The sequence below is a fragment of the Eublepharis macularius genome, chromosome 2 (assembly GCF_028583425.1).
Source record: "Eublepharis macularius isolate TG4126 chromosome 2, MPM_Emac_v1.0, whole genome shotgun sequence".
Taxonomy (NCBI): domain Eukaryota; kingdom Metazoa; phylum Chordata; class Lepidosauria; order Squamata; family Eublepharidae; genus Eublepharis; species Eublepharis macularius.
In genome coordinates this window covers 123,387,182-123,399,604 of record NC_072791.1, presented here as the reverse complement: position 1 = coordinate 123,399,604, position 12,423 = coordinate 123,387,182, and the positions used below count along the sequence as shown (strand labels likewise).

General features: G+C 39.7%; 1 protein-coding gene across 1 annotated transcript in view; it reads right to left on the bottom strand.

The window, feature by feature from the left end:
- TRIM66 (tripartite motif containing 66) overlaps positions 1-11,647 on the bottom strand; it is a 64,097-nt gene extending 52,450 nt beyond the window's left edge. The window contains exon 1 of the mRNA XM_054969990.1: positions 11,639-11,647. Coding sequence (XP_054825965.1) covers positions 11,639-11,647 — 9 coding nt within the window. The remainder of the gene's footprint in view (positions 1-11,638) is intronic.
- Between the last annotated feature and the right edge of the window lie 776 nt (positions 11,648-12,423).

Genomic DNA, 12,423 nt, shown 5'->3' with positions numbered 1-12,423 from the left:
TAGCACAAGAACTGGATTCCTCACATTGAGGAATGTGTCGCTACAGTGACTTAATGGAAAACAAGTCTCCTGTAAGAGAAACATTTGACCAAGTGCATCTTTTATCACACAGAGTAGACCATCAGTGTCCATCTTAAGCAGAGTTACACCCTTCTCAGCTCACTGATTCAATGGGCTTAGAAATGTGTAACTCTGTTTAAAATGACACTGTGGGATTAGCACAAACAATCTAATAATCCATTAGAATTGTCAGACATACGGGGGATGCCCACAGCTATATACAGAGAGAAGCTCTGAAGGAAGGGAGTTCCAGTATGTAGGATAAGTTTAGAAAGGGGTAGAGCAAAGGGGTAGAGCAAAGTTTAGAAAGGGGTAGAGCAAAGTTCAAAATGTTTGACAAACACCTGGGAGGTTTCATAGTAATGAAGGAACAGAATTATGCATATGCTTAAAGGCTCTTTATTATAACAAAATAGTGTTATTATAATAAAGAGTTTTAATACCACTCTCAGCCTTGAGTGGTATTAAAAAGACATTCTCAGAGCAAATGAATCTGTGGTACACAAAATGTTGAAATATTCAAGTACCAAATTCTGAAAAAGAATGTAAGTAGATGAACTTCTGTTCTAAATGATTTGCAAATAACTTTTTATCCCACCTTTCCAAAAGAACAGTCAATTCTTTGCATGAGATCTTTATGATATAACAGTCCTTTATGTGGGTGATATTTTGGATAGGAATTGCTTACTATTTGTGGTTTTAGGTAGGTAGCCATGTTGGTCTGTGGTAGAAGATCAAGATTCGGGTCCAGTAGCATCTTAGAGATCAACTAGATTTCCAGGGTATGAGCTTTCATGAGTCAAAGCTCCTTTTATCAAATACATGGAGTGAGAAAAGGTAAGAGTCTTTGATATCCAGGCAGAAGGTTGGAGAAGTATTGCAAATTAATGTGTCAGGTGGCTAGCTATAATATATGTTTTAAGTAGCTTGATAGAGCTGGGGTACAAAGTGCAGAAAATTAGCATCTGTCATAGGAGAAAAATTCAATGTCCCAATTCAACCCTGGGGTGAGGGGGATTCATTGATCCAAATTTGCAAATAAAACTCAATTTCAGTAAGCTTGCCTTGTAATTTTCATTTGAAGTTTCTCTGCTTGAACTGCTACTTTCATGTCAGCAATGGAATGTCCTGGCAGATTAAAATGTTCTCCCACTGGTTTTTGAATATTGTGATTTTTGATATCAGATGAGCACAAAATATGAGCTGATTAAAAAATAAAATGCAATATTTGGGGTGCCATTTGATTTTTTTAAAACAAAATCTCTGCATTCACTAAACCACATTACTGGCAATTCATGAGTAGACATGGGCACAAACGAGGGGGGGAACCCGAATAGGCTGTTTGGTGTTCGTTTGGTGAACACGAACAGCTGACCGGACCCGAACATGTCCCATTCCCGAACGTGTTCGGTGTTCAGTGTTCGTTGCCAGAGCAGCCCCCTTAGCACTTAGAGAGCCCATATTCACAGGGAATGTGCATCAGACTCTTCTCCAGCCACCGCCCAAGTTTGGTCAAGATTGCAGTACGGATTGCAGAGTTATACATTCCTGGAGGGAGGGGGTAGAGCCCTAGCCCAACACTCCCAGAGACCTGACCAGATCAGGCACTAATAATCAGGGTGAGCCCTCAGCCAAAGTGCCCACTGAGCTTGGTCCCAGGGCCTGGCAGCAGCCCTGGAACCAGAGGAAATAGCTCCCTATCCCACCCACCACACACAGAAAAAGCCCACCTCCAATGCACTCTCCCTCTCTCTCTCCCAAAAGGCTATTAAGAGCTCGTCCCACTCCACTGCTTGCTGAAAGTGAAACCAGAACTGGGAGCACAGTGCCCTTTTATAAGCTGAGGACTGGTTGAGAAACGCAGGAGGCCTGTGGTTGGCAGTCAGAACTGCCTAACAGGGTTTGCAGGGATGAGATAGGAGTTCCTGTGGCCACAGAACAATCCTCTCCTCCCTCCCTCCCCCCTGGTGTCTGCTCCCATGTTACCAATTGAAACCAATTTTCAGCTCCACGCTTGGAAGGAAAACCTGCCCATCAAGCTAAGTTGGGCTTTGATTGGGGTGTCCAGGGCGACAGAGGGAGTGCAAACAAAGTTCAGGCACTCCCCCCTCTGTTGCCAAGGCAATTGATTGAAGGCGCCTGAGTGTCTAGCTTCCTGAATGGCGGCTGAGCACAATGAACAAGGCTTTCGCCGACCGCCAGTTCGGCTCGAGTGGCGCATCACGAACAGCCCATTCATGAGCTGCCAAGCGGCCTGTTCATGGTTTTTTTTTCATTTGTAATGCTGTTCGTGCCCATGTCTATTCATGAGTCAGGCTGTGGCCCAAACAGGACACAGACCATCTTTCTACTGAATTCCAAGTTGAGGCATAAATCATATTTCAGTCGTATGAGGCATACAATACCATATATGTTATGTTTTTCCAAAAGAACATACATCTTTTTTATAATAATTAATCCTCTGATTACTTGTAGCTATCTGGTGCACTTTTTCTGCACTTTACATATACTACCATTTTGCAGCTTGAGGTTCAACTCTATATGATTCCTATTCAGCTTCATTTGATTTAAATGTTTGTTTAAATGCTTATTTAAAATATTTATATCCCATGTTTTTTAATCTGGCAGGTCCACAAAGCAGATCATAAACAGTTTAAAATAACAATATTATAAAATCTAATCATCAAAAGTATAACATCAAAATACAAACAAAAACAATTGAGAAGAACTGTCAAAAAGGAGCACCAACTATTCTGACCTAATCTAAAATAGCTTTCTAGATCTCCATTTTTGTTTTCTCAGATTAGTTCCTGCATGCTATGTATGGACCTGCAGCATCCTGTGGATTAGTCTGCCCGGGCTGAATGGTTGGTGGGTGAGAGATTCCATCTTGCAACATTTATTAATTTATTTATAGCCTGCCTTTCTCGCTGAGACTCAAGGTGGATTACACAGTGATATTAGTGTAAAATTTCAAGGACATTTCCATAAACAATGCCATAGGGTAAATAAACACAATTTTAAAAAGACATAGCATTAGTAAGAATCTAATATAGAGTTGAAGAAGTGCTGAAACAGAACATAAGCAATTCTAGGGCTGACATTAGATCACATGAAACACAAGTAGCTCATAGGAGCACATATTTAAGACAACAGATAGCACATAAGGCAACATAGTGGTGAGGTCTATGGTCCTTAATTCATTAGCGAAGCATCTGAGACACCCTCCCAACAATATAAAAGCCTTTTTTTAATAATTCAGTTTTGCATTGTTTGTGGAAAGCAAGGAGAGTGGGGGCTCTCCTGAGTCCTGACCTCCTCAGGCATGCTGTTCCACAGAATAGGGGCCACCACAGAGAAAGCCCATGTATGGACTGCTGTTGATTTTGCCCATGTGCGGGCTTGCACCTGCAAGAGACCCTGTTCAAATGAGCAAAGCTGCCAAGGAGGGACACTGGGAGGGAGGCATTCCCGTAGGTATGCTGGGCCAAGGCCATGAAGAGCTTTGTATGTGATAACCAATACTTTGAACTGAGCACCATAGCTGATAGGTAGCCAAAGAAATGACTGCAGAATGGGAGTTAATAGCTTCTGTGGCAGCTTCCCACACAATCACACTATCCATAGTTTCACCACACTACATTTCTGAAAGCTGCTATACCAACAGCTAATTATGCATCTATTTAGTCGTAGTGTAACTTTACCCATATGCATATAACACATGTGTACATAATGTGAATAATGGTCATTTAGCAAAAGTGAGGAATGTGCTAGGTGGGAGCTGGAGAGAACTAGAAGAGAAGAAAGGAGACTAAAGAGTGACAACTCTAGTAAATGAATAACAACAATAACACATTTTGTTTCTAGATATCCCTAAAAGCTCCCACAAAAGCAAATAAAAACATATTACTGTCAGTGTTTTACCAGAAATAGGAATCTAAAATAGGCATTTTCCCTAGTGAACAGGGACAGGTAAATTAGAACAGAGGTATTAGGTATTCTAAGTAGAGATGAGCATGAACAGCAATACGAACAAGGGACAGGTAAATTAGAACAGAGGTATTAGGTATTCTAAGTAGAGATGAGCATGAACAGCAATACGAACAAACAAGCTGTTCATGAGGCCCCATTCTAAACGAACAGGTGGTCGTTGCAAGCCTCATTCATTGCTGTTCATTGCTGTGCGTCAAGCCAGACAGTCTGGCACCTGCAATCAATTCCCTTGGCAACTTAGGCAGGGATTTTCTGAACTCCTGCTGTTGCCCTGGAAACCCCAATCTAAGCCCAATTTAGGTTGATAGGCAGGTCTTCCTTTCAAGTGCGGAGCTCCACATTTGTTACAAGGGAGCAAAGAGCAGGGGGGAGGGGGGCTCCCAGCTCTGGTTTAGTTTGCAGACAGTGGAGAGGGACAGAGTTGCTGTTGGCATTTTGATAGAGTGCATTAGAGCTTGAATTTTCTTTGTTTGTTGTCGGATAGGGATCTACCCTTTCAAGTTCCAGGGCTGCTGCCAGGCTCTAGGCCAAACTATTGTTTATTATTGGTACCTTTCCTGCTTCCTGCTCAGGTAAGGTTTCTGGGAGTGGTGTGGTAGAGATCTACCCCTTCAAGTTCCAGGGCTGCTGCCAGGCTCTGGGGCCAAGCTATTATTTATTATTGGTACCTTTCCTGGTGCCTGCTCAGGTCAGGTTTCTGGGAGTGGTGCAGTAGGGATCTTGACTTGGATGATGGCTGGAGGAGAGCCTGCTGGCCCCCACAAACATCCAACCACAAACGTGTTCATGAACAGGGCCATGTTCGTGGTTGTTCGTGAGTCCCTGTTCGTGGATGGCAACGAACATCATGTTCATTTTTTTCTCTTCGTGCCCATCTCTAATTCTAAGTAGGCGACATTAAAATTATGCCCACATGGGGGGGGAGGTGTTAAAGAAAACACCTGGCCATTTGTATGGGGGGACTGCCCTCATTCCAAGTAAAGGGACTCTTTAACAGCATAGAAAAGGGGGGCTCAGATCACATGCTTTCCTGTTGACTTTCAAAGGACTGTACAATTGGTTATTAAGCTGCACTATCTTTTCTTCTGGTTTAGAGGCTTCAGCAGCACAATACTATTTTTGTAGCAGAAACTAATATAAAGCAATTGTTTAAAAGTTATCCCATATCTCTGCAGTTGACTCATGAAGTTATATGAGAAAGACTTCTTTTTCTGAACTGCTGTTAAGGTTTTAAGAAAACGATACTCCCCAAACCCCCCACACACACCTAGAAGAAAAAAACTTTTCACAAGAGATCTAGGTAATATTCAGCTTTCTGTAAACAGCTCAGAAGTTGTCCAATCTGTTTCCTTTCTAAACTGGCTATCAAAAATATAAATAGCAACTAGAAAAACTCTTCGTAAGGTGAATATTCTAAGCAGAGCAATAACAGCAGCTGCTGCAGCACATGAATTTTAATCTAATGTATGAAAAACATTTTCCCTGTTTTTCATAACAACACAATCTGCACCTGCCCTCTAAATATCTCAAGATACTTTATATTCATAGTTTATTTCATCTCAAAATACCCTTCATGAGATAAGGTCACTATTCATTCCATCTAGCATAAGGACAGTCTCTGGCATGGAAATTTCTCAGACAATCTGCTTTCAGGTTCTAGTGGCAGACATTACTGTTGTGACATGTAGACCAGGCCAAATAAAGGAGGTAACTACATTGCCACAGTGACACATGTGAATCAGGATGAAGCCAAAAACTTAAGATGGGAATGAAAGAAGAGTTATAGTCTGTTAATTCTTTATAACGTTGAAATTCATTCCGAATAGCTAACATACAGAAAAACTAGCTTCTAACATAATGAATCTACAGAAGCAATAGATCCCTTGATGGAACTAAGAAGATTTGACGAAATGGCAGGAATGAGACTTAATTACCAAAAAACAAAAATAATTACCAAGAATATGACAAAAATACAAATCAAGAAGCTAATGGAGAAATCCGGTTTTCAATGGGAAAAAGTGAAATATTTAGGAATTTGCATAACTAATAGGGTTTCCTCCTTAATGGAAGATAACTACCAGAAATTGCTAAGAGAAATTAAGGAAGATCTGAATAAATGGAAAGACGTGCATATATCTCTCTTGGGCTGAATAGCTACAATTAAAATGAACATACTACCAAAACTCAAGTGCCTATTTCAGACTTTTCCAATTATAAGAAAGCAATCATATTTTCAAGAATTAAATAAAACAACTTCAAAATTCGTATGGCAAGGTAAAAGACCAAGAAAAAGATTCAAAGTCCTACAGAACTCCAAAGAGAAAGCAGGATGTGACCTACCTGACTGGGAGTTATACTACAAGGCCTGTACGTTGGTATGGATAAAGGAATGGATCTTATTGCGCAATCCAAGGCTTTTAAAATTAGAAGGACATGACCTTAAAATGGGATGGCATGCCCACCTCTGGTACAAAAAAAAGATACACAAATATTTTAAGGATCACATAATAAGAAAATCCCTGATGAATGTCTGGGAGAAAATAAAACCCCAAACATATACCAAAACACCAAGATGGATATCACCAGTGGAAGCATTCACCCAACCAAATTTACTAAGGTGGGAGAATATGTACACCTATGAACAACTATTTGGGGAGAATGGTAAGCTAAAATCAACAGAAGAACTAAAAGAACAGAATATAGAGACAGGATAGTGACTAAGAGCGCAAATAGAATCCAGATTTTCTAAAGACAAAACACAGGGATTCTACATGGAATGATGCCCTTTTGATAAGCTGCTGTTAGAGACAGACGGAAAACTGATAGGAAAATTATATGCCTTCATGAATCAATTGAAGACAGAAGAGGAGACCTTAAAAGTTCATATGGCAAAGTGGAACAAAATCTGGGGCATGGCATAGATCTGGGCAATGGCTACAGACATGGAGAATAAACATCAAAATAACAAAATCAACCACCTTTAAAGAAAACCTATATAAAATGTTCTATAGGTGGTATGTGACACCAGAAAAATTAGCAAAGATGTACACCGAAGTACCCAATAAATGCTGGAAGTGTAAAGAGAAAGTGGGCACCTTTTTCCATATATGGTGGCTATGTAAAAAAGCGAAGAGATACTGGAAAGGGATACATGAGTTGTTGCAAGAGGTGCTAGAAACAAATATACCCTTTAAACTGGAAATGCTCCTACTAAATATAATACCAGAGGAATTAAATAGGGGAAATAGATATTTGATAATACATATAATAACAGCAGCAAGAACAGTATATGCCAGATACTGGAAAAACACAGATATACCAACAAAAGAAGAATTGATAGAGAAAATTTTAGAGACGGCAGAAATGGACACACTGACAGAATTAATAAAAGACAAAAACGGACATGATGGAAAACAAAAATGGACCTCATTTTATAGATGGGTTAAACAGAAGTATAAGATAGAGATACAACTATATGTTAGCAGGATACAATCAAATGAATGAGCGGAGTAAAGAAGTACTAGAATTAAAGAATGCAGACTTATAGTGATTAGTGTAATGAAAATAGTATAATTATGATGGAATTGTAGAGATGAAATGAAATGTATGATTTATAACACATATCCAAAGAATGTAAGACTTTTGATTAATTTTGTTATCAGAATAAGATGGAACTAAGACAAATAAAAAAATATTTAAAAAAGAAAAAGAAAAAAGAAAAACTAGCTTCTGGCATAATGAGTGCATTTCAAAACCCACTGATTCACAATGGTAAAAGGAAGTCTTCTGAAATAGTTTGTAGATACTTACTGAGCTCTGAAATAGTGCAGTGACTTGCCAACACAAAGCAAGCCACCCAAGCAGTCTTATAGGTCTCCCGCTTCAGCAGGAGAACTCCTGCCCCCCACCAGCTCCTCCCACTGCCATTCGGCTGGGCAGTGGCGTAGGGAGGCAATTGGCATCACCCTGATGCCATTATGTAACTTCTGGTGTATGTGAACTGTGTCAGGTGCCATCAATAGTTTCGAGCAAATGCTAGCACATAATGGTATCATTCTGAGTCACATCAGAAATTATGTTACCACATCATTAGAACAGTCCATCCCTGGACAGTGAGTCTCAGTGACCATAGACATGAATCAATGAAAGCTTGAGTGTAAACCAGAACTTCGAATCTACCCAGTCCAGAACATAAGATTTGTCTTGCCTGATATGACAATGGTTTATTAAGTCTAGCATTCTTCCAACAGCTGTGCAGCAGATGCCTCTGTACGGTGTTGCAATCATTTCCCAAGGTCCTGCCTCCCCTCCAGGGTTTTATTCAAATACAAATGTTCATCAGCCAATCAGAGCCCATGGAACTCCACTATATGGGTGGGGGTGAGCGAGCTTACATGAAGAGATAAACAACTTTCTCTCCTCAGGGAATTTGAGGCTCTGGATAAGACGCTCAGTTTAGCCATTGTTTTATTTGGCTTTTAGGTAGAACTTGGGGTCAGCTTAGGGGGGGAAAGCTTATTTTACTGAGACAAATAAGCATCCCATTAAGGGCCTGAAATACCAAACTTATTTGTGCAGGCTCTGGGGACCAGAGACTCTGTGTTGAAAGGGCAGCCTTAAATGGTTGACAGGATTCTCTTGGTTGCGGGAACCTCGTAAGCTACGGTAATCTATCTGAGAGAAGGGGAACCAAAATCTCCCTTCGATGTTTATTTATGTTATTTATGTTATCTATGGCCCAGTTACAAAGTAACTCAACAGGAAAGTTTGTAAACTCTTGAGGTGAAGCTGAAAACCAGTTTCAATTTATAAACTGAAGCATTCCCCAGAAGACATTTATCCTGTTAAATATGTTATTTTCTGCTAAATAAAAACTTGTTATTTATCTCCACCTGTGTAGTGTCTGTCCAGTCAAAAATCCATATGGGTTCATATTTACAGCATAAATAATTACCACAGTATTCTAAGTTCCATATAAGAGACCAATGGGGGCACATAGCTTACATGCTACAAACATTCCAATCTAAGCTTGTGTAACTCATTTACCTGATGCTACGTGATTGAGGTTTAAAAGATATAAGGAAAGGTTAGTGAGTGGGACTGGATATTTTAGAAAAGGGCCCACATAACTGCAGATGCACCTGAGGCATTTCAGTACAGTATAAATAAACATAATAAGTTCTTAAGCTGAGTGCTGCTGCATCAGATTTACATTCTCTCTCTTCTTTCCCCCATAGCTACCATACATGGTATGAAAACTTATGGCCATTCTGTGGGATTTATAATCTGTATCTAATATTGAGATGACCACTGTCTCTGAACATGAAGGTTCCATTTAACCAATTAGGGATGTGGAGTTCATTTCAGAATTTGAATTAAAATACTAAATTTTGGCTGATTGGTGAAATCCAGCATCTTTCACAGCAGCCAGGCACTGAGTTCAGCCAGTGGGGAAACACCACAGAACAAAATCAAGCAATACCCAATCACAAGCACAAAGCATTCCCTCACTTCAGTTTGCTTCTGTTAGGCTAGATTGCAATGGTGTCCCTAGCTTCAATTTGGTTTGGGTGGAGTGAGTGTGATTTTCTGGTGTGATTTTGGTCCCTTTGCTTCACTTTGGTTCTAGGGGGATTCCATTCCCATGCTTCAGTTTGGTTCTGTTGGGCTTTCTCTGGGATGAGTTCATCTTACATTTGGAAGTGGCAGCCTTGGCTATAGCAGCCTTGCCCCAGTGTGTTTCTGCAATGGGAGTCAGTTTTGATTTTTTTTTCTCATATGAAACAATGGAATAGCTGGGAGCACCTTGTTCAGGGGTCCACAGAATTGGGCCCCGGGATTCAATCCTCCTGAAACTTTGGGGGTTCTTTAGAGAATGGTCATGAGTAGGTCCCCTGCAAATTTGGTGGTTTGCTTGAAAATGCCACCTCTAGCCCTCTGGATACCCTCTAGTTATTTTTCCCATATAATTGGGAATAATGGAGGATGGTGGCATCTTCTTTGTGGGCCCATATAATTGGCCTCCAGAGTCCAATCTTCATGAAACTTGGTGGGTCTTTAGAAGACAATCAGAATGTTTCTTCCAAATTTTGTGGTTTGGTTGAAAAATGACTTCCCCCCACAGCCCACTGGATAGCCCCTAAGTGAATTCCCCATAGAAAACAATGGCTGGTTTTTTTTGGAAATAGCCAAACCAAATTAGAGAATCAATTTGGAATTCAGGGAATTCCAATTTTTCTCTCTGATTCAGTAAAAAAAAATCTGAATTTACCATTTTTGTTTTGTTTTTGTGCACATCCCTAGAGCTAATAGCAGACAGCCAATATGGGCCCAGGCTTTTATTAGATAGCTTTTTTCCTCTTACCAAACATGTTTTTCAAAGATACCTTAAATAAATCCTTAGGCTTAAGTGTTTTATCCTTTTCCTAGTCTTGTCTATAGATTAATGTGCAGAGTGAGTACCACCAAAGAAACAACCTCTTTTCTTGTAGAGAAGCTTGAAATAATATTTTGATACTTTACATAAGCTCACTTTGAAAACTATTCATCTAGCATAATATAGGCTCAGACATTTTTAAACCATTTTTGTCTGAACATAGTTTGTATCCCAAGCCATGAGCTTCCAAATATACAGAAAAACTGGGTTTAGAGTTTCTTTTCTACTTTTAGTTTTTATTTGCACAGCACTCCTGATTTTATAATGTAGGCGACTTGAAGGGCAAAGCAACAACCATAATTGTGATTAGTCAATTCAGATATCACTCAAAATCATCATTAATGAAAGCTACAATTTCATCAATCCTTACTTTGGTCATGAAAACCAACCCAGTTTGGGCCCCACTCTGAGACAGGATTCTCTATACCTAAAACTCTTCTATGTTTGATTACAGTCTGACATTTTTTTAATTCCACTGACTCTGACATAGCCTAATCGTTTCCAGGGACCTAGCAAAGAAGAAGCCAACAAAGGACCTTAATATAAAGGAGTCTGCTGAAGAATTCATGTCCAGGGTCACTATTTTCTTCATTCCTCTTCACTCTTATTCTATTCTATACCTCAAGCTTTGTCATCACATTTCCCCACACTAGGACACCAATACTTCAGAGGCTACAGTATAAGAGATCAGGAAACAGTTATCATAATACAAGTCCCTTATGTCTAAAATTCTGATCTGGCTACATTAATAGACACCCAAAGATGATTTTGACTGTCAGTTTCCTCAGTTATAGTTGTACCAGAATTAGAAATAGAGTAGAAGAATGCTCCTTACTACTACCAGCCTCCACTGCTGTCACTTTTATTCTAGGGCTTTCTCTAGATTTTATCTTTGTACTGCACTTGGTAATAGTAGTAGCAGCACAACTGGAAGCACTCAAAAAGAGGTACCTACCAGCAGCAATGGCACAGTAGGGCTGGTGCAACTATTTATATTACTATATCAAGCAAGAATTAACACTGTTTTCATGTGACTTGTAGCCATCTCACTCATATTGTGCCCTAAAGCTTTCAGATGACTTAAAAGCATGCTTTGAATTTACTGATCACATATGCACATGATGATGATACAAAACATTTCTCACTTACCCTGGCCATTGCGGGATTTGTTACAGCCTAGAGTGCCCCAGAAAGAAATGCTCAGCTACATGCCTTGATCAATGGAAACATTTGCAAACAGAAGGTAAGAAGACACCTAAACAGAAAAAGAGAGAAAGGAGCAGCACAATTCATATAGACAACTAAATGTTTTCGATGTACTTGTAAAACTTTTTAGGAGTACACCAATGAACATAATACATATCTAGAGAAAGACAGGGTACAACAAGTAGGAGCTACAAGTGACCATCATTGTTGCATATATTATTTTATATAAACCCAACACTTTCATCCAGAAAATGCAGCTTGTGGGGCCATTATTACAATTTTAAGTGCATTGAAACAAAACAAAAGGACTATCATGCCATCCATTTGTTCTCAAAGCAATTGGTGATGTATGGCTACCCTCATGATTTCCATTTTCCAAGGTTACACCAACTAATACTTCACATGTCATTATGCTTCCCAGCTCTGGCCAGCTGCACTCAGTGGAAATCCCTGAGGTTTCCCTGCAAAACTGTTTTCAGCTGGGGTGGCAACACATGCTAGTAATGGCTCCCCAGAGTTTGCTAGCTAGAAATAGGTGGAGTTTCATACACATTGATCATATCTCTTGCTTCTTTTTGGTGTAGTAGGATGCAACATGCAAACAGAGATAAAAAAGCATTATCAGGAAATAGGGTTGGCATGCAATGAAACTAGACCAAAGCACTTCTCTGCCTGTTAAGTGTCTATTCATCTATTTATCTAAAATATTCAAATTGCCTTTCAAAGCA